General features: G+C 38.6%; 1 protein-coding gene across 1 annotated transcript in view; it reads left to right on the forward strand.

Moving 5' to 3' along the window:
* Nucleotides 1-934: 934 nt before the first annotated feature.
* The window catches only part of CDYL (chromodomain Y like), a 195,696-nt gene continuing 173,836 nt past the window's right edge, over nt 935-22,794 (forward strand). Inside the window, exon 1 of the mRNA XM_050940049.1 lies at nt 935-1,230. Coding sequence (XP_050796006.1) covers nt 1,207-1,230 — 24 coding nt within the window. The 5' untranslated portion in view covers nt 935-1,206. The remainder of the gene's footprint in view (nt 1,231-22,794) is intronic.

A 22,794-nucleotide genomic window follows, 5' to 3' on the forward strand; every position in this document is an offset into this window, starting at 1 on the left:
GTAGGTGGATGGGGATCATGGTGGGGATGGGTCTGAAAAACAGGAGCATGAAGAGTTGGTGGATGGGGATCATGGTGTGGATGGGTAGGAAGAGCAGGAGGAGGATGAGTATGTGGATTGGGATCATGGTCAGGATGCATAGGAGGAGCAGGAAGATGAGTAGGTGGATGGGGATCATGGTGGGGGTGGGTCTGAAAAACAGGAGCATGAAGAGTTGGTGGATGGGGATCATGGTGTGGATGGGTAGGAAGAGCAGGAGGAGGATGAGTAGGTGGATTGGGATCATAGTTTGGATGGGATGGAGGAGCAGGAGGATGATGAATAGTTGGATGAGGATCACGGTCAGGATGGGTAGGAAGAGTAGGAGCATAATGAATAGGTGGATGGAGATCACTGTGGGGATGGGTAAGAGGAGGATGATGATGAGTAGATGGATGGGGATCATGGTGGTGATGGGTAGGAGGATGATGATGAGTAGGTGGATGGGGATCATGGTGGGGATAGGAGGGTGACAGAATTTAGCTGGGGCCCCGCCTCCTGTGAACACTGGGACTCCCCACATGGCTTTGCCTCCTCTCCCACGTTGGCTTAGTGTGGCAGCCCCTTTGCCCGGCCCGGCCGTGCCTCCCCAGGACCGTGCCAATGGGACACACACTCTTTCCAGGGCTGGAGCTAGGCAGGCGCCTCAAAGTGCGGAGCCAGCCCGTAGCCGCTGTGCCGCGCCCGGGCAGGGAGCTCGCGCGCCTCTCGCCCGCCGCCGCCTCGCGGTGCCCTGCGCCGCCAGACAATGGGAGATCAAAGCGGGGGGAGGAGGAGGATGGTGCGAGAGGCGGCTGAAGTCGAGCCGGAGCGGGTTGCGTGTGGCGCTCTCTCTGCGCTCGATTAGTGATCCTGGGGAGCGAGCCGGGGACAGAGGGGTGGGGGTGCGGGGAGCCGCCGTGTGGGTGAGTGTGTGTGTGACCGGGTGAGTGTGCGAGCGAGTTGCGCAGCTGCTCTGCGCGCAGCCCCCGCCGCCGCAGCAGCGCTGGCATTTCGTGCGGGGAGCAGCGGCCAGTTGCACCGGGGAGCGAGAGGCAGCAGCGCGCAGGAGGAGGAGGAAGAAGAAGAAGACGGAGGAGGAGGAGGAGGGGGGAGGCCACACAGACACCAACTGAAACAAAGTATCTCCAAACCAACCCCCAACTCCACCTTGTGAGACTCCCCAGCATGGCTTCCGAGGAACTCTACGAGGTAATGACCCAGAGCACCAGCCCTGCCCCCCCACCCCCCCGTGCGTACACACACTGCCCGACCCCCCGCCCTTCTTTCGGGCTGTTTGAAACACTGCAGGCTTGTCACCACACTTGCTCCTGCTGCTGCCCCTTCTCCGCAGGGCCCGGCGGGTGCGGGGTTCCCTGGGGCCCCCCTTCTTCCCCGCCGCCTTCCTCCCCAGTTTTGCTGGAGGAGGACGGAAATATGACTGAAAGGTGGAGACGGTGGAGTGTTACCGTTGGCCTGTGCTCCCCCAGCAACACTTTGACTCCAGCGGGAGGACGGGGTGGGGGGCGGGGGGCGGGGAGGAGGGTTGCTGGATGGTGGGGAGTAGCGCTGACAGCAACACAAAAGTGTTGACGCTTGGTAGTGTGCAAAAATGTGTGCAAAGCCGAGTTATGGCATGTGTTGGGGGTGGAGGGGGTTTCCTTCTGTGTGAATGTGTGTATCAAAGTACCACCCTGTGCCTTGGCCATCAAGCAAGCTCAGGTGATGCAAAATATTAAAATTTAAACTGCTCATCCCCACATGCTTTAACAAGAAGGTTAAAGGTTATAAGAGAAGCCATGAGAGCCAAAGTTAAGCCTCTAACACACCATCATTCACTGGGTTCTTGAGAAGTGCTCAAAGGGAGCAGTCATGGCATGAGTTGGGGTCTTGGGGTGAAGAGAGGATGAGGTGGTAGCCTTAACTTTGAATTTCCTGTCTTTTGATGCCTCAATTTTAGATCCTTAACCTTAATTGAAAAGCAGTATGGTTTCTCTTGGATTTAACTTCCTTGTTTTTATTTTTTACAAGAAGCCATCCTTGGGAGTGTAAAACAGTCATTATTCTGGAGCCATTCTGATTTCTTTGATAAATATGTATTCACCTGAGACAACGATGGTTTTATCTCTTGGGAGAATACATTTTAAGGCAGGTTTTAAAAAAAAATTTACTATTTGTTACTATTTGTAACCAGAGGTTGGAATTTTGTGTCATTGAGATCAGTTGTAGAAGAGCGCACAGAAAGATATTTTTTTTTCTCCTGCTGGTGCAAGTATAAAAATCGCCTGTTAATGGAATTACATATATACAATGATGGAAGAATAGAGACACAGAAACCAATGAAAAGTATCTTGTGTCCACTTAAATTTATAAGTGAGCTTTAGTGGTGCTGAATTGGTAGACCAGAAAACCAAAGGCCTCTATTCCCAAGTCAGATAAATCATAGTTAATAGTTTTTGCAAATTTTGCCACCTTGTTAATGTGGCTCAACTGAGCCTTGAAGGGGTCATTTTGAGAAGTAAGAAAATAAATTAAGGGATCAATTTGGGAAATCCTCTATGTGCAAAACTTACATTGATTTTGGTGGATGTTCAGTTCTGCTGGTAAACGGATTTGTGGAATCCGGCCCTTAGACTCTGTTCTCATTACAGTGTTTGTCCTCTTTGGAGCATGAGCATTTCTAATCTGGTATCCTGTCTGATACCAATATCTGATGCCTGAGACTGTCATATAGAGTACCAGTTTTGATAGGTGTCAAAATCAACCAACCTCCCCCGCTTCCTCCATTGCATTCTACTAGGAATTGCATGCAGTCTACAAATTCATACCAAGTGGGCCCACTGAGCTCCACTATGATAGTAATACATTTTGATCACTAGACAATGTATTTAAAATGGTGACTTAAGTGAAAGACTCTCTTATCTCATTGCCAGTCCTCTGAGGAGTCTAGTTGTTCCACCTGTTACTCAAAAGCCTGCTTTTTTCAAAACACCAAAAGTGGTTGGACCGTATCATTATGGATTACTTTTTGTCATTCTTAATCTAAAAATAAAATTAATTCTTTAATTATACAAGTGCAAAGTATGCATAAGGCAACTAAACTTTTATTTTAAAGCTTGCATGACTTATAAATGGACAAACTGTCACTGATTTTTGTAATTTAAAAACAAAATTGCTGTTCAATCTTGCCAAGTTTCTTCTGGAGGAGGAATTTGCATGGCTATGCCACCAGTGCCCGATGCTGAACCATCAGAAGAGATGAGATATTGAATGGAACTCATTAAACTACAACAGCATAGCCTGAGTACTTCTAACTCTGCTTCTAGTTTTTGTTTTTTTGTGAATTATCTTTTAATTAAGGTGCTGTATGATTCTTTGCATTCAATAATATGAAGTCCAAAATCATACCCTATGAAGTGTGATTACAGCCCTGTTTTTCCAGTCTAATCCTGTGTTTTGGTCAAGAGATAGTAATCAAATATCTGAGAATGTTAATCAGTCTACCAATGACAGTTAAACATGCTGGTGTCAAAAGACCCTGGTTCTTCTAAAATAGAAACCTGAATTGAGAATTTTGTTGCAAGTAAGATTAAAAATTCAGAAGCATTAGCCATTCAGTCACTGTATTGAAGGATTTTTTTATTATTATTTTATTTTTACTCTTGTTATTGAGGATATTTTCTCTGGAGACTGGAAGAATGGTTATAGGTCAAGATTTGTAATTCAAATGCAGACAACTTGAAAGACCCCAAACTTTGGAAGACTTACTTTGGACAAGCTATGGATCCTATCTATTGTTAGTTCAGAGCTTTTATAGGGGCCTTTTTAGCGGTAACTAATTGCTCAAGAAAAAATTCATGATCAGAAGAAAATCTGAAGCATTCATTGAGGAGAGACCTCAGATCAGTTGTGTTTTGTTTGTTTTGCTTTATTTTTTCTCTTCTCTTCTGGACAATAAACCAAAGATGTGATCTTGACTGTATCTGTGGTTGTGACAAGTAAGTGTTTTTCCTTTTAAAAACCTTTCCTAACTTTTCAAGTGATATTATAGTTGGGGATGGACCTGGGGCAGTTGGTGGACAAGACAAGTGACGGAAAGGTTCCTCTCACTTTTTCCCAAATTTGTCCACATGGGAGGGTTTGACTTGCTCTTTTTTATGGAATCTCCCCTCCCTCCCTCAATGCACTCACCTTTTAGAAACTCCTGTGCATACTTGCATCTGTTTAAGCAAACATTAGGACTAGTTTCTCCTCCAGTTTGGTTTATTTCACTCTCATCTCTTCAGTGTTTATGAAAAACCTTGACCAACTTTCATTGCCTTACTGACACCTGCCTATTGCAAGATGATAATCAATAGTTTTTGTTGGGTCAGCAGGGGAATGAGTGATCTCAAAGTATCCAGACAGCTCAACTGCAAAGCAAGTTGCAAGTACTTTGTAGTGGTTTGCCTAACCCCTTCTGGCAGAGCTCTGTAGTGGTGATTGGGATTAAAATAATACCAAATAGTTGGTGGTGTGAGAGATTTGTTTTTGAAACATGAAGGTTATCCCTTTTAAATGTTTCGGGTACAATTGCATTTTAACAGCTGCCTTAACAACAACAGCAAAAGTCTGGCATTTAATAGGCAGCCCCTCCCCCCCAACTTTTGCAGTGGGTTTGGAAAGCACTTATTTCTAAATTTTAGTGCAGTGGACTTTGTGCAGTAGAAGTGATGTGAATTATTTTGTGGCTTTTGGAGACTGTAGTGTGATTTGATACAAAGTGTTCTGGCTATAAATATTTCTGTTAATGTTACAGCTCTTGATTTGTCCCATTGGATGAATTTCTCTTAATGAATAAACACGGTCCAGGTCTGATTTTGCTTTTGTTAAGCCAATGCTTTTGGGTTTTATCAGGAAACAGCAGAAACCAAATCCACCTGAATTTAGCCAATGTGTAACATTCCTGCTTTTCATTTTATATTTCACTTTGTCATTGTTCATAAACCCAATCATCATATGACTTAACATATATCAAGTCTTTTTCCATTAAAGATATTAAAGTTTTACATGTTTCAGCCAGTGTAGTCCACATTTTCAGGCTGACTTTCATGCTTATAGTAAGGAAAGGACAGTATTCAGGAGCCTTTTAAAGTTATATTTTCATTCTTAATATATTTCTTGAACATATGTAAGAGTTCACTTAAAAAGACAGTATGTAATCTCAAGTAAAAATCTGCACAGGCTTAGTGAAATCACAAGTTGGGGCTCATTACATGAGTAACTGAATGAAATTCTATGGCCTGTGTTATATAAGAGGTCAGACTATATGATTTCTTATCCTTCTAGCCTTAAAATCTCTGAAAAAATCACACACCGTGCATACAGTTTTGGTCCTAGGCATAAAATATACTTGAACTACTGCTCATATGCTTATTTCCAAAATAGTACTTTTTGATTTTTTCCTCCTTGATGGGAAATACCTACTTCAACACATGGGGCTTCCATATATTGTGGTGCATTGGAATCTGGACAATAGTCCAAGTTGATCTGTTTTATCAGGAAATTTAAGCCTCTGATTTTATTAAAAAATCTCATGGAAATGGCAGAAACCAAAACACACAATATAAACTTTGTACTACTGAAATTTTTCTTGGTGGTTTGATGAAAAATGAATTGATAGTGAGAATGAGTTACAATCCCCCATTTGGGGTGATTTTTTTTTTCTTCAATGGAGTGTCTCTCTTTTTCTCTGCACCCCTCTAGCAAGCAGTATAAAATACTCTGGCACCTGTCCTTTGGCCACATTGTTGCTCCACATGTGCTGTGATTCCTAGAATATCAGTTAGGTATTGTTTGTCTGTAAAGTGGTTTACAACCTTCTAGCCATACTGGCAAAATGGTGCACCATGACAGACCAGTCAAATGTTATTTGACAACAAATGTGCTGTGGTGGAATTGCCATTTCTCATGTCCAAGGGAGGGCAGAGACTTGCTTTCCCATCCTTCAACTAATCAGATACCACTGTAGCTAGTGGAACAATTCCCAAACTTGCAAAGAAGACACAAGGTGTTCAAATGTCACCTCTAAGTGCTGTTTAAATTCTCATGTAATTAATTACCCTTATTGAAGACAGCCAACCTAGAAAATAGTTATGGAAGAGCTACTCCTCCCTCCATTTTTTTAAAGTAAGTTAACAAAGAACTTACACAGTGTGGGTTCTGTGTAAACAGTAACATCTCAAACATGACAAACCTGCATCTTATCTACTGTACCACACAGTGGCTAAACCAGTTTGGGTTATCCAATCTCTAACCACGATAATTCACACTCCTCTCCAGAACAAAAGGTGGAATCTAGGATTCCTGTTCCCCAATATTCTACTGCTGACTACTAAATAGTTTTGCAACCCACTATGGAAGTGTGCCATGCTCTGAAGTAGTTAGCCTAGAAAGGCACTAGCAGTTACTTCTGTGCCTCAAATAGGAAAGGGCCTAAGCTAGGATTCTGAAGGTCAAGGGATTCAACTCCTGCTGTTGCTCTGTGGGAGGATGATATAGTTGCATGTGAATCACAAAATGGAAAAAACGTTAAAACAGTTTTTGTACTTGAAAACAATGTTAATCTGTACATGATGTGTATATCCAAAGTACACATTTCACATTTTCTTAATTTGTCACACATTTTCCTTTGGTAACCCCCTAGTATGTGTTATGTGCCCCTCTTTGTGCCCAGTCCACAGGGCATGTGAGTCTGTGACTGCTCATGCTCTTTAGTTCAAGTTGTAAGGTCTCCATGTTTTTTGTTCTGGAGGTCACTGGTTCAGTGTTGGTTAAGATGGTGGCCATGACGCTTGCAGATTACATAGACTCTTCACAGAAGTTCATTCCAGCTGATAGGTTCTTTTATCATGGAGAGTGGCTCTGGCTGTACTTACTTGCATTAACTTTTCAATGAGAATAAAATATTAGACACACACAATTTACTAAAGCACATCACATCCTGTCATGGTCTTCAGGAGAGTTGATGTAGTCAGGAGCAGCTTCAGCAGCTCAGTTTCTTTCTCTGATTAGGAGACAGATGCAGCTCTGCTTCTACCTGATCCATGGGAGCTTTCGATTGAGATACACCAAAGGTGTACCTAAAACCAAACACCCCCAAGGAAATTAGAGTGGGGAAAAAAAAAACCCTATGTTTAGTGGTAGTTCAGGTTGTGGCTAGACGTGCCCCATCTTCACTAAACTTTTCCCCCTGCTTTTAAGCTGAAGGGGAAAGACTTGTGTGTTTCTTTCCACCCCCACCCTCCCAGTTGCCTGCAGCACTGTTGATGATACACCCCAAGGCTCCATAAGACTTTCACTTCCATCATAAATAGATATCCAAAAGCACAACACACCAAACCTCAGCAGTTTGCACTCAGACAAAACCTTAAGATTTACCTCAACAGTGTTAAGATAAAATAACTTCCTGAATGTGTGGCGGTCAAATGTGCTGATCTGTTGATATACAAGCGTATGGGGTCACTCTTAAGGTTTTGTGTTAGAATGCAGATTTGATGGGATGGGGAGGTTATGTATTGCTTTTGGGTATCTTGTCAAGATGGAAGTGAAAACCTTATGGAGAGTTGGTTTGTTGCTTTCCACACTGCCAATAATATGAGGGTGGAAAGAAATGCACAAACCTTTCCCCTTAACGTCTTATTTTCTTTGCTTTTAAGATTTTGGGTGAATGAGATGTCTCGCTGCAACCTTAACTATCGCTTTTCTCTTCTTTCTCTTTCTTTGCTTCCTGTCCAACAACTCCACAGCGACGATGGGTCCGAACGAGGTTATTCTCTGTAAATCCTCCTTGGTCAATGCTATGAGGTCAATATCCTCTGTGAATCTAAGACTATTCACTGTCCTCCCTCCTAGCCTAACTCTTCTCATTTCATCTCTCAGTGCTACAGACAGTACTGCTTCTAATACTAAGTTGAACAAATCTGGCGATGATATGCATCCTTGTCTCACTCCTTCCTGTGATTCTGAACCAATCCTTCAGCTTCTTGTTTACTCTTGCCACACTCCTGGTCTTGCTGTAGATGTTTTCTATTGACTTGGTCAATTTCAGCTCAGGAATGCCATACATTTTTAAGATTTGCCATTACCCTTTCTACAAAATGCTGTCAAAAGCCTGTTTGAAGTCTTACAGAATTGTTGTAACAGGTTTGGTTGTGTTCTATATATTTCTCCAATATCTATCTTATCAAAAATAGCTGATCTGTTATACTTCATTCTGGTCTGAATCCTACCCGTTCCTCTAAGTCCTGCTTCCACATACCTCTGCACCAGGATGTTGCAGAGGGGAATGAATGCTTTTTCTTGAAATGCTCAATCAGATGATTCTTCTTTGGTTCTTGTGCTCACTCATATCTCCTTTTTTTTAGGTTGGTTCTGTTATCACTCCCTCCACCCCCTGTTCACTTGGCACTTGTAGCTGCATTTTATTCTTGTTGAATAGCTTGTGCGTTGCCTTTACTGTGTAAAATGTCACTAAACTTTTTTTTTTTTTTTTGCTAATTAATACTAAAGATGGACCAGTGTTTCCCTTTGGTATATAATCTTACATTTTGTACACACTTTATCTTGACCTAGAATATTGTTAGTCATTTATGTATTTTTCATGATCAAATGTAGTATCAGTAGCCATAACACTTAATTTTGTGTGTAATTTTTTTTCTTGGTGGACTTTTCTCAATATTTACAGAACAATTTGGTATTCTTTGATCTGTTGTCAGTATTAATAGAAAAACAAAACTAGCATAAGACTTTTTAATGCAGGTTGCTCCAATACATTATGAAGACAAGAGTATTTACTATTTTGGTAAACATCCTCAATAGACTTGCATGTGCCTCTTTAGTGGTGAACTACTGTAGATCTTTTGTATTAGATGTTTGTAAAGATGGATTAATACATATAACTATGGATATAAATGAAAACTATTCTTTTAACCTAAGGTAAGTTTCTGTTTTTAATGATTTTTATAGCCATTTTGTTAGTATAAAATGTGAAAGAAAACCACTTGCATAGTCACTCAATACCTGTTTAACTGTCTGCTGCTCTTGAATAATGAACCAAAGTAATTACTGTAACTATCAATTTATTTGTGATGTTTCAGTGACACTTTGTACATTTTAAAACCTGTTGTATAAAATATAATGATGAAATGGGTTAATGACTGTCAGGGTTCTCCTTGCCTCAAGGCCAGGTTGCTTTGAATTTAAGTAGCCCAGCCACATTTACATAGTACACAGCTATGCAGTCCCTTTTAAAAAACAAACAAACCTCAAAATAAGAAACATCTTAACTTCCAGATTTCCCTACTTTTGAGACACACATTGAGACCATTTAAGTTTTTCTCAAGACTATTCTGAAATATTGTGTGGGGATAGCACTAATTTTTTTAACCACATGACTACTTTTATGCTTCTGGTGTCCAGAGTTTTGTGTTTTGTTTGGTTTTTTTTGCAGACAAGGTAAATTCTTTTTACTATTTTGGTAATCAGCAGTTATACAAGCGGTTGTTTTCTGGGATAAGATTAGCTTGTGTAAATCACTTATTTAATGGCATATTTCAGATTTGGCTTTTGTAGAGAATCATGATTTAAGGTCCAGTTACATCAAATATCTTATAAAAGGTGTTTTATCTCAACAAGAATTTGTCCATAAAAATATTATATAGGTATGCATTTCAGATTACATTAAGCCTAAACTATAAAAATCTTTAAAAACAAAGACTCTGAAGTTGTAATGTGCTGACTATAGTGAAACAAGATTCTGTGGCTTTAGATGTGTGTTTTGTTTGTTTTTAAAAGTGTTGTTCTCCTATGAAAAGTAGTTACATAAGTTAATATAATGATAAAACCTTCATAACACATGTTGTCTATTGAAGTAATAGCTGCTTGCTTTAGTGGCAGGAATAACTTTTCCTCCAGTTAGCCCTACAGAGTCAAAACAGCTGCAAGAGAGTGAGTTGGATTTTTTTCTGGCCTGCTGCTTGTTAGAGTTGTTAACTACATGCAACTGCAGAAGCTAATCCGGCTCCAGTTAAATTTGCATAATTGTATTCAATGCTAAGAACACTTGTCCACCTCTAGACTAGACCACATATAGGTTTGTGTGTCTGTTACTGCTTCTGAGGTAATAGATCTGGTATAAAATGCTGGATCTAATGAAGTCAGTGGGATTTTTGTCATTGTCTTCAGTGGAACCAAGATTTCATCCTTGCTCCTTTAGCTGAAGCAGTAGAGGTTCACGCTTTTAGATGCAGATGTTCTAGGTTCATTCCCGGGCAGTGACCTACTCAGGGGCAGAACTTCACAATCCCAGTGAAGACTTGTAAAATTTGCAGTTGAGACAAGATTAGTATATGTGATCCATATAGAAAAATAAGATCTAGCTGGCTTGTATGACCGGACTTTTGGTGTAGAACATACAAATGTCTATCAGAAAATGAAAGAAAAAGGTCGTGGGGTTACAGTAAAACAAATTGTAGTAATGAATTCCAGAATCTATTACTGGGTATTTGAAACTTCCAACCACTATGGTAGATAATCATAAACTTTGATTTTATTATTTATATTTCAGTAAATTAGTCTTCCTTGCCTACAGTGATAAATGAAAAATTAACCTTGTTTGTTACAGTTTGGGTTTTAAAAAAGTCATCTTTTTTTTTTTTTTTTTTTTTTGCCATATAGAAGCCAGAACTTGGAACACATTTGCAGACCAGTACAAATGTTTTCAGGACCAGTGTGTTTTTTCTAGTGCTTGTCTTGGATCATTGATCAGGAAAGAATTTGATCTCTGATTGGAAACCTGTTTTAAAAACTAGATGCAGTGAAATTTTCATTCTCATGGTTCATTGTATGCTTTTTGTGTGTAGTATGGGAAATACTTGGTTAAGACAACATTTTTAGAAGCCCACAGCTAGTGTAACATCTTCTGGTTTTCTGGAGGCATGGCTTCAGAATAAATATGTTGAAAAGCTATATTTTAATCTAAGCTGCAGATGATCAATATGAACAAGGGAATTGCATTCCAAGGTACAAATTGCAAGGAAGTATCTTTTTGTTCTGAAGGATCAGTATAAAAATGTGTTTTACTCATGTAAGAGAAATATCTCTTGGCAAAACTTATGTCTGAAAGATAGCCTTTTACTTCATATTGCAGGATTTTGTTTTTATTTTGTTGTCTGTCATGTTGGGCTCATTGTATCTCTCTAGGTATGCTTTTATTTGGCTTCAAATTCTTAACAAAATATTTGATTTTAAGAGATGAGGTATAAATTCAAGTGCTGAAGGCCTTTTTCTTTGGGACGTGGTGTTCTGAGGCTGTTGACGGAAAGATTGTTGAAATATGGAAGTCAGTGTATCAAGAAGTTGTTTGCTTTGGCAGTTTATGTTCATGACTGCAGAAGAAAAGGGATACTAAAGACCTACTATTTCATATGTTTTCAAAACCATACATCTAAAACCTGTTTATCAAGTATAGTATAGAAAAATCTTGCTAATTTGAACATAATGAATCCGCCCCTTCCTGGCTTCTTGTCCCAGTTTCGTTGCCCAGCCATTTCTCTCCCTTCCTCTCCCCCCCCCCCCAGTTCGAGTCTGACTCTTGTCTTGTCTTCTCTGCAGTTGATTCAGGCAGCTACCTCTTCCATGCTACCTGGTCATCAACAGGAGGTGGTCATTGAGAGCACAAGAGAGACAGGCTCCCTGATCTCATTTCTCGAGCTTGGACTTGCCCTGGTGTAATCAGGAGCTGTGATTATAGGGAAAGTCCTGCTGGGCCTCCTACAGCCATTGGTTGGAGCATGCTTGGTGGGGTTGGAATCTTTGGGAAATGAAGCTACAAAGCTCTATCAAGTCTCTATGGAGCAAGTGCAAATAGCAATTTTTCAGAAAATTTTAGGTTGGCCAAATTTGGGTGGAATTTCATGGGGATGGCAAAAGGTACATCCTTGCTCCACAGGTCATCCCACTGCCAAATTTCAAGTTCTTGTTCCAATGCTTGGGGTTACTAGAGCTTGTCAAAGAAAACCTCACCAAAACAAAACAATATATTTTTCCTCAGACTCATTCTTGGAAGTAGCTGAGCTGCTTTGTCTGAAATTCCCCCCCTCAGATCAGTCTGATGTAGATGCCTTGCCTGGAATGTCTCAGTCCAAATAGTTAAAGTTATCAGCAACTGAAAACAGAGTCTAATAATGGGAAGGTGTTGGGCAACCTTAATAACAGGCAGTGCTACCAGTCACATTTATAATAATAATATGGTATATGTATGCACGTGTACAGAGGCAGATTGACTGGGTCACATGCAAGGAAACTCTATCACAAGCACAAGCCACAACAGAAATGCCTCCTCCCTACCTTTCTCTCTCTCCTCCCTCTCTGCCACTGAGAAATTAGGTATTTGATTTGAAGGCAAATGCCCATGTCTTCTATTTCACATATTTGGTGCAGGATGATCCAACCTTCTATCTATTGCTGGCATGGTCCTGGAGACTGTGGGTGATATTAGTGGATGACTGCAATTGAGTAGTGCTGGTGGTGCTGAAACTTACTGAAAAATTAATGGGTCATGAATGCATTCATCTTAATCCCACCAAAATGTTTCCTTGACTTGGCAAGAGAGAAAAAATCTTAACTGATATTTTTAAATCTTTCTTTGTAGTTGAATGTTGGTTAAACTTCAATAGTTTTGGGGAAACTTTAAGAAAAGTTGGTATTTGTCCCTCAACTAGTTCTAACTCCCAACAAAATCTGAGAGGACATTGAGTCCCATGTTGATGGTGCCATCACAGGTAGCAGTGCACGTTCAAGAGGAACTACACATCCCAGTGAAGACTTGTATTTTCCCCTTTAAAACTGATTTTTTTCTTTCACTGTAACTTCACTCTTTCATGTGACAATTGGAAATTTTCAGCAACTACATGGGACTTGTGGTCTCTGACCCTTTCAGAGCTAAGACTTATAAATATTAACATTTCTCTGAATTTTGTGTGAAACTATTGATACACATAATTAATATTCATTCACCACAAACATTATAGAAAATAAAGTTTAAAGCATGGTAATCATGTAGTTTATTAAAAGTTCTGGATTTTCCCCCTCTTGGAGAGGATTATCAGAAATATAAATATTGCAGACGTGTGAAATCCTACTATATTCCAGTTATGAACTCAGAAACCTCTGCAAACCCAAGGTGAAAACCATTGGATTGCACAGATGTAACTGATGGTGCAGTTTGCCCAATAGAGGCTCTGTTACAGGTGGTGATATGCAAGATGGAAAGTACCCAGCTTGATTTTCCAAGCCCAAGCTGAATTGGTCATGGTGGCAGTTTAAAACCACCTTTTTACTTAAATGCTAGTCATGCTTAGATATGAAAATCATTGATAAATACTGAAGGTGGAATCCCATGATGCTTTTTTTTAACTCACTTTTCAGGGTAGATCCACATTCTAAAAACAAGTAGTTCTAATTACCACCTTGCGTTCCCCCTCCAATTTATTTCCAGCATCATTTTGGTAGTTTGAGCTTCGGGTTATCATTGTTTTATATCATTTGAAAACTGAGATTACAGCTATTAATTTTTAACTCTAATCATTCTCCTTATATAGTGGCAAGTAAAATCAAATTTGAATTGAAGAATGGAGTTGGAAAGGCAAAAGTGTATTCAGAATGTGATTTGAAATTCTGATTTCTCATGAAGCCCCGGAATAAAAAAATATGTTAAACCCAGCTTTCCAGTGATATACAACTTTCCAGTGTAGTGTAGAACTAATGTCTGTATCTGTGGTCTTGAAGTGGTCACTGCTCTCTCAGACTAGGCAAAAATATAATTCAGGCTCAAGGTTTCATGAATGGAAAGAATCACGGTTTCAAGGGGTGTAGAGAAAAGAAATCTTTAATTGCCTGTGTGCCAATGATAGAAGCCTGAGTAATGAATACAAAGAATTTCTAGTGCTCATTTATTAAAAATAAATTTGACACAATAGATATTACATGGTGGGAGGATTCACATGTTTGGGATGTTAAAATCTCTGAATACACCCCTGTTTAAGAAGGATCCTGAAGACAGAAACAGAGCAGGTGTTCTATATCAAAACTACCATTACATGCTTTAGAATAATAGACAGTTCAGAAATGCAGGAGCTGGTATGCTTATAGATAACTATTCTGACAAATCACAAGATGGGGTCCTGTTTGGAATCCATTATAGACTACCAAATCAAACTAGCAAACAATTATGATGTGTGGAAAAAACTGCACTTTTCAAACTGGAGATCTTATACAAACACTAGTAAAACTTCTGTGGAGTTTCTAAAATTTTGATGATTTTCTATCACAAAAAGTATTACATCCTACTCGATGTAATTCTATATTAGATCTCATTTTTGACAAAGATGAAATCTAATAAGAAATCACTGAAGGAAAAATTAGTGATTGCCTGGATAAAAGTGATCATGACCTAGTTACATTTGTTATGTCCAAAGAGAAACTACTCCTGACCAATTAAACACACACACACCCCTGGCATTTTTTAAAAAAGGGTCAACTTCCAGAAGCTGACAATAACAAAAATGGGCAAAATTGATTTTATTTAAATTTTAAATGTGTATGATGATTGGGAGATTTTAAAAAAATCTGAGGTCCCAAAACCACGATTCTGCTATCAGAAGTCTTTACCCTGAGTAAGAAGGGAAGTGAAAGCAGCAATGAAAAATAAAATAATCTATAACAAATACAAAATGTGAAGGTGACAACAATGGCTATAAATTAGCAACCATGAATTGCAGACAGTTGATAAGGGAAGTGAAAGGAATTAATGAAAAATCCATGGCCAACAGGGTAAAGGACAATGAGGGCTTTTTAAAAAACTATATCAAGAACAAAAGAAATCCTAGTATTGGTGTAGGTCCGTTGCTAGAAAGGCATGATAAAATTGTCAGTGATGCAGAAAAAGCAGAAGTAGTCAATAAATATTTTTATTTTGCATTAAGAAAGAAGCTAGATGTATTCAGTTTACAGTGGGAAGGAAATAATTTATATTCCAACAGTAACTAGGGAGGATGGTAAACAGCAGTTGCTAAAGTTAAACACTTTAAAATCTACGGGACCAGATAGCTTGCATTCAGAAGTTTTAAAAATTGGCTGAGGAGCAGTCTGAAGTTCTGACTGTTGATATTTAACAAAACTTGAAATATTCGGGAAAGTTCCAGAGAACTGGAAAAAAGCAATCTAGGCTCATTAAAAGAATGTGTGTTTTAATACAGCTTTAATATAGGAACCAAGATTGTAGAGCACACTTATAGAATGAGGGATTGTATTTGGAAATCCCTAACTCAAAAAAGAATTGAGGGGTCATGATGGAAACCCAACTGAATGTGAGGTTGCTATGTGATGTGGTGGGTAAGAGTGCATGTGCAATCCTTGGATGAGTAAGCAGAGATTTTTAAAATTAGAAATGGGAAGATGATGTTATTACTCAGTCTGCAGCATTAGTCTGACCATTGTTAGAATGTTGTGTCCAGTCCTAGTGACACAATCTAAAAGGGATGTTGAAAAACTGGAAAGGATTCAGAAAAGAACTAGAAGAATAATCTGAAAAGTCTGCCTTACTCTGAGAGACTGAAGAAGAAGCTTCATCTATTTATCTTAAGAAAGAGAAAGTTAAGAGGTGACTAGATCATGGCCTATACATGGGGACATGATTTCTGATACCAGAGAGCCCTTTAATACAGCAGACAAAGGCATAACATAATCCAGTGGCTGGAAGCGGAACAGAGACAAATTCAGACTAGAAATATGGTGAAAATGTTTAACAAGAAGGGTAATTGACCATTGGAACAATATACCTGGGGATGTGGTGAGTTCTCCATTGCTTGAAATCTTGATTTAAATAGTGACACTGAGTTTGATACAGATTTTCACCCAGTAATATCTGTATCCTTTGTTATGCAGGAGGACAGATTGCATGATCATAATAGTCCCTTCTGGCATTAAAATTTATGAGCCTATGAAAAATACAGGCTGTCTACCAACACTGGCCAAGGTGCTTTCAGCATCTAATGCATCCAGGTTTAGTCAAGGAGTGTATATGTGTAAAATATATTTGAATATAGCATTCCTATATACATAAGAATCATATAAAATAGAGAGAGGAAAAACTTGGGTGTGCATTTTTATAGTGTGTGTATTCAAACCAAAGAAAATGGAATACCCCAAAGTGTACATCTTCTGTACATCATTTTGAAAACATTTTCTCATAACAATTGCATAAATTAGTAACCAGCTGGAAACAATATGGTGCTATTTGTTAAGGGAGATGACAATGCATTTCTTCCAGACAGGAAAGAATCCACATTGTTAGCAGGTGACCTGATAGTTCACCTCATTGAAAAGGCAAATATTTTGACCAGGAGAGTAATTCTTCCTGTGTAGCAATGTGAGCAGCAGTATTTAAGTTGTATAGCTAATTTTAACCACCTCGGTTTTTGCATCTAGCCTTATTTACTTTATAAGCAGTGTAAAAAGTTCAAAATAGGTCTTAATATTTTAGTTGTAGACATGTCTGCCAAAGGATTTTAGGAAGATAAAGTAGGTGAGGTAATATCTTTTATTGGGCCAACTTCTGTTAGTGAAAGAGACATGCTTTTGAGCTGCACAGAGCTTTTCTTTGCAGGATTGTCAGAATCTGTTTTGGTTGCATTTTCTGTGCAGAATCCCACAGAAAGCATAGCATGTTGTGCTACTTATTCATTTTTAATTGGATTAGACATCATTTTTGTGTCTTATTGCTGAGCATAGGCCATATTCTATTCTGTTACACTCGAGAAACTTTATTCAAGTCAATGAGTTTACATAGGTGTAACTAAGGGCAAGATTTGGCTCTACATGTGGAGTGAGGAAAGCTTCCTTTGGGGTCAGAGGTTAGTTCTAGTAGTAACTGTACCTTTCTGTTTTTTAAGTTTAACCCCTATTTTCTTGGATGTGCATGGGTCCATGCCTCCAGAAGGAATTTGTTGTTTGGAATTTATACATAGGTTTCAAATATTTTCCTCCCAGTTTCAGATAGTAGCTGACTGAAAAATAGAAATTAAAGAGTCCTCTTTTTTTGCTGATAAGAAGTTCTGCTATGTGTAGCATTTGAACATCTTGTTTTCTTCATATATTTACTGACTTAGACATCTAAAATGTATATAAGCTTTATTCTAATATTTTGAACTTTTGGGGTTAATATTTTAGGTTAAGTGACTTGCACTTTGGCTTGGAAAGCCAATAAACTTTTATATTTGAATTTTGGACAGATAGATTTTGCACATTGGTATAGCTCTTCTCACTTCTCTTTAGTGTTGTTTTCTTTCAATTTAATGTTGTGTAAAATTCTTTATATTATCTTCCATGTTAACTATCAGAGGGGTAGCCATGTTAGTCTGGATCTGTAAAAGCAGCAAAGGGTCCTGTGGCACCTTATAGACTAACAGACGTTTTGGAGCATGAGCTTTCGTGGGTGAATACCCACTTCGTCAGATGCATGTAGTGGAAATTTCCAGGGGCGGGTATATATATGCAGGCAAGCTAGAGATAATGAGGTAGTTCAATCAGGGAGGATGAGGCCCTGTTCTAGCAGTTTAGGTGTGAAAACCAAGGGAGGAGAAACTGTTTCTGTAATTGGCAAGCCATTCACAGTGTTTGTTTAATCCTGAGCTGATGGTGTCAAATTTGCAGATGAACTTAAATTCAGCAGTTTCTCTTTGAAGTCTGGTCCTGAAGTTTTTTTGCTATAGGATGGCCACCTTAAGGTCTGCTATAGAGCGGCCAGGGAGGTTGAAGTGTTCTCCTACAGGTTTTTGTATAATGCCATTCCTAATATCTGATTTGTGTCCGTTTATCCTTTTCCGTAGTGACTGTCCAGTTTGGCCGATGTACATAGCAGAGGGGCTACGGAAAAGGATAAACGGACACAAATCAGATATTAGGAATGGCAATATACAAAACCTGTAGGAGAACACTTCAACCTCCCTGGCTACACTATAGCAGACCTTAAGGTGGCCATCCTGCAGCAAAAAAACTTCAGGACCAGACTTCAAAGAGAAACTGCTGAGCTTCAGTTCATCTGCAAATTTGACACCGTCAGCTCAGGATTAAACAAAGACTGTGAATGGCTTGCCAATTACAGAAACAGTTTCTTCTCCCTTGGTTTTCACACCTCAGCTGCTAGAACAGGGCCTCATTCTCCCTGATTGAACTATCTCATTATCTCTAGCTTACCTGCATATATATACCTGCCCCTGGAAATTTCCACTACATGCATCTGACGAAGTGGGTATTCACCCATGAAAGCTCATGCTCCAAAACATCTGTTAGTCTATAAGGTGCCACAGGACCCTTTGCTGCTCTTCCATGTTAACGTTATTCAAATTACTAGGCTGCTTGTTAACATAATTGTTACAAGTTTAAAAAAATTAACAAACTGTAGATGGATGAGGTTCTATTTTCAAGAGATGTTTGCCATGTTTTGACACAACCTCAAAGGCTATGTATGGTATTAAAAGGAAACTGTTCATCCTAGCATTTAAAATTGCACATATTAGTAGGCAGCATTATGGATTTAGATGATTCTTTAATATTTTTCTAAGGTGCAATGTGAGTACAAAATGACATTTTAAGTGGTGGTGATTGTGTACTGTTGTGATTGCTGCTTATTGAGGTCTGATTGTATACTGTTGCTATAATCTAAAGATTTATTTGGAATTGTTTCTTACAGTGCACTATAAAATGAATGTTTACTCCCTATGCATATGTGTACATGCATCTGTATATAATGCAACCCATTGGAAGAAAGTGAGACAAGATGATTTGTTTAATTGCCTCTTAATGAGTTGAAATTTGTCTCCCTTTCTTGTGCTGTGGGTTTAATGCACCTTTACCTTCCTTGGTAAGGCCCAGATGGTGTTCTGCACTTCTTTTTTTTCCCTGAACATCTGTATCTATCAATATGGATAATTTTCTAGTGTACAATTATTTAACTAAGGTAATTACAGTCACTAAATAATAAGATGTGCTCAGCCCTCTGCACCATTCCCCTGCCTTTAAAAGCACATACTAAAGTAGTTGGGGAAATTTAGTGTCTGGAAACACAGAAGGTTAATGTCTTCTTAGGGCTTGTCTATATGTAGAGTGCTTCAGCAGTGCAGCTGCAGTGCTTAGTGAAGCTCTGCCTATGCCAATGAGAGAGCTTCTCCCATCGGTGTACATACTCCACCTCCTCAAGAGTCAGCAGCTGTGGTGACAGGAGAAGCCCAACATAGTGCTTTTTACACCGGGACTCCACACCCGTGAGCGATGTAATGATACCATCATAAATTGGTAGTGTAGACCAAGCCTTAGTATCTACTTGTTTTAAATTTGGTGATATTTTGTTTAATTATTCATATTTCAGTGGGAAGGTTGAAGATTAGATGTGTGTTATCTCTAATATTCAAGGAAATCAACTGAAAATGTTTACCTTCAAAATGTTCAGTATATAAGTTACTAATGTTGGAGAAACATCTCAGGAGATCATATTAAAACAATTTAAACAATAGTTTCCTTGACACTGTGTATTTGACATTTTTTTTTTTTAGTCATTATAAACATAAAAAGTAATTCAGTGCAATTGAAACTGCTGTTAGTCTCTTGTGACATAGTTATTCTATAATGCTTACTCTACAATAGTTCAGAGGTTTTGTTCAAGAATACAACACAAAAAACCCTTTTATGTTTAGATACTTATAACTCAAACAGCACTAAAACTAGGGGAATGATATTTTCAGCATGGGTGATTTCCTGTTGTTGCCTGCAAGTCAACCACATTTACTAAAGGTATGTCTACACTAGGAAATTTATTGAAATGGTTATTCCACAGGAAAAGCTGCCCCCTCCCCCAATTTAGCTTAATTCATTACCAAAATGGAATGAGAGTGTCCACACTAGAATTTATACCAAAATCATTATTCTGGAATTCTATTTCAGTTAATTTCCAAGTGTAGACAAGCCCTAAGCTTCTGCAGAGCAACGTAGTCTGATTGCATTGCTTCTGCAGTATAATTTAGAAACTGATATGCCTGTGAATTTCAGAATAATGAGCTTTTCAGAACAGAGACCTTATATAAGTCTGTCTGTCACTCAGTCCTCTTCAGTCTCGAAATTACATTTTAAAAAAAATGTTAATAGACCATTACTTAGGTTTGCAGAGTCAAGCATTCAAAAGTCATGGATTCATAGATTGAGACCAGCAGGGACCATTGTCATCCTCTAGTCTAGTCTGACCTCCTGCATAACGCAGGCCAAAGAACTTCCCTGAATTATATCCTGTTTTGAATTACAGCATATCTTCTAGAAAAACATCCAGTCTTGATTTTAATAATTGCCAGTGATGGAGAATCCAATACAAACCTTAGTAAATTTTTCCAGTGGTTAATTACCCTCAGCTAAAAATTTGTACCTTATTTCTAATTTGAACTTGTCTAGCTTCAACTTTCAGCAGTTGGATCATGTTATACCTTTTGCACGATTGAACAACTCATTTTCAAATTTTTGTTCCCACCTAGGTACCTGCCTGCACTGCAGGGTTAGGTTGATGTAAGCTGTCTTGCGTCAACCTAGCTGTGGAAATGTCTTCACTTAAATTTGGCTCCCACCAACGTAAGTGCCTCTCTATATCCACTTAATAACACCACCTCCCTGAGCAGCATAGAGGCGTGGTTGATGTAAGTAGGTGGATGCAGTGTCAGTATAGACACTGCATTGCTTACATTGACTGTTACTGGCTTTCAGGAGCCATCCCACAGTGCCCCACACTGACTGTACAATTGATACAAGTGCTCCCAATGAAGATGTGCATTTCTGACAAAAGGAGCCAAGTGTGTGCACACACACAAGTGATTTAATAACTACAGTGGCTGTATGCTGACTTAAGTTGGGTTGACATAATTTTGTAGTGTAAACATGACCTAAGACTGATCAAAATGACCTGCAACCTTCTCTTTGTTAAACTGAATAGATTGAGCTCCTTCAGTTTTTCACTATAAAGTGTTTTCTAATCCTTTAATCATTCTGATGGCTCTTCTCTCAACCCTCTCCAATTTATCAACATCCCCCTTGAATTATGGACACCAGAACTAGACGCAGTATTCTGGTAGAAGATGCACCAGTGCCAAATACAGAGGTAATATAATCTCCCTACTCCTACTTGATAGTCTCCTGTTTATAAAGCCAAGGATCACATTTGCCCTTTTGACCGCTACATCACACTGAGAACTCAGGTTTTATTGATATTCCACTGTGTTCCCAAGTCTTTTCTGAGTTGCTGATTGCCAGGATAGAGGCTCCTATCTTGGAAGCGTGGCGTACATTCTTTATTCCTAGATGTATACTTTTACATTTGGCCATATTAAAACACGCATTGTTTGCTTGTGCCTAGTTTGTCAAATGATCCAGATCACTCTGTATCACTTAGGTATCCTCTTTATTTTTATCCCACCCATATTCTTTGTGTTATGTGCAGACTTTATCACTGATACTTTTATGTTTTCTTCCAGGTCATAATAAAAATATTAAATAGCATAGAGTCAAGGACTAATCCCTTCAGGACCCCATTAGAAACACACTTTTTTGATGATGATTCCCCATTTATAATTATATTTTGAGACCTGTCAGTTTTCATCCATTTAATGTGTGCCATGTTAATTTTATATTGTAGTTTTTTAATCCAAAATGTCATGCGGAATCAAATCAGATACCTGACTGAAGTGTAAGTATAGTACATGAACTCTATTACCTGTATCAACCAAAAATGTAATCTCATTTGAGGGGAAAAAAAGTTTGACTGGATCTATTTTCCATAAACTCATGTTGATTGGCATTAATTATATTGATCATGTCCTGTACCCATTGTTCCATTATCTTGTCTAGGATTGATGCCATGTTGACACACTTATTATTACCCCGGTCATCCTATTTATCTTTATAAATATTGGCAGAACATTAGCTTTCTTCCAGTCTTTTGGAATGTCCCCATTTTCCTAAGAGTTATTACACATCAACATTAATGGTTTAGTGAGTGTCTTGGCCAATTCTTTTAAAACTCCTAGGTGCAAATTATCTGGACCTGTTGATTCAAAAATCTCACTTTATTAACAGCTGTTTAACATTCTCCTGAGTTACTATTAGAATGGGAAGTGTTTCATCATTTTCATATACTATGACGACATCATTTGTCCCCCCTCTCCCCCAACACAGAAAAAAAAATTATTAAAAACATCTGCCTTTTCTGCGTTATTATTGACAAATCTCTCATTTCTATCTAGTAATGGACCACTACCATTTCTAGGATTTTTTTTGTTCCTAATATACTTAAAATTTATTCTTATTATAGTTAAGTCTGTGGCCTCTTTGTTTTCTTTTGCTTCCCTTATCAATTTTATACAATTACTATCAATTTCCCCCTTCTTCCATTTGTCGTATAGTGGGTTTTGATTTTGGGTTGGATTTTTTTTTTTAATCACTGCCTTCACTTCTCCTTTAAACTAGTTTTTTTTTTTTTTTTTTTAACCTGTGAGATCTTCTTTCTCAATTGTTGGACTGTGGTTTTCTGGGCATCTGATAAAATGTTCTTTTTTTTAGATCATCCCAATTATCATTTGTATATTTCTGTTTAAATTATTTCTCCCAACTGATTTGACTCATAATTGTTTCAGCTTTGTAAAATTG

This window comes from Gopherus flavomarginatus, chromosome 2 (assembly GCF_025201925.1).
Source record: "Gopherus flavomarginatus isolate rGopFla2 chromosome 2, rGopFla2.mat.asm, whole genome shotgun sequence".
NCBI classification, from domain to species: domain Eukaryota; kingdom Metazoa; phylum Chordata; order Testudines; family Testudinidae; genus Gopherus; species Gopherus flavomarginatus.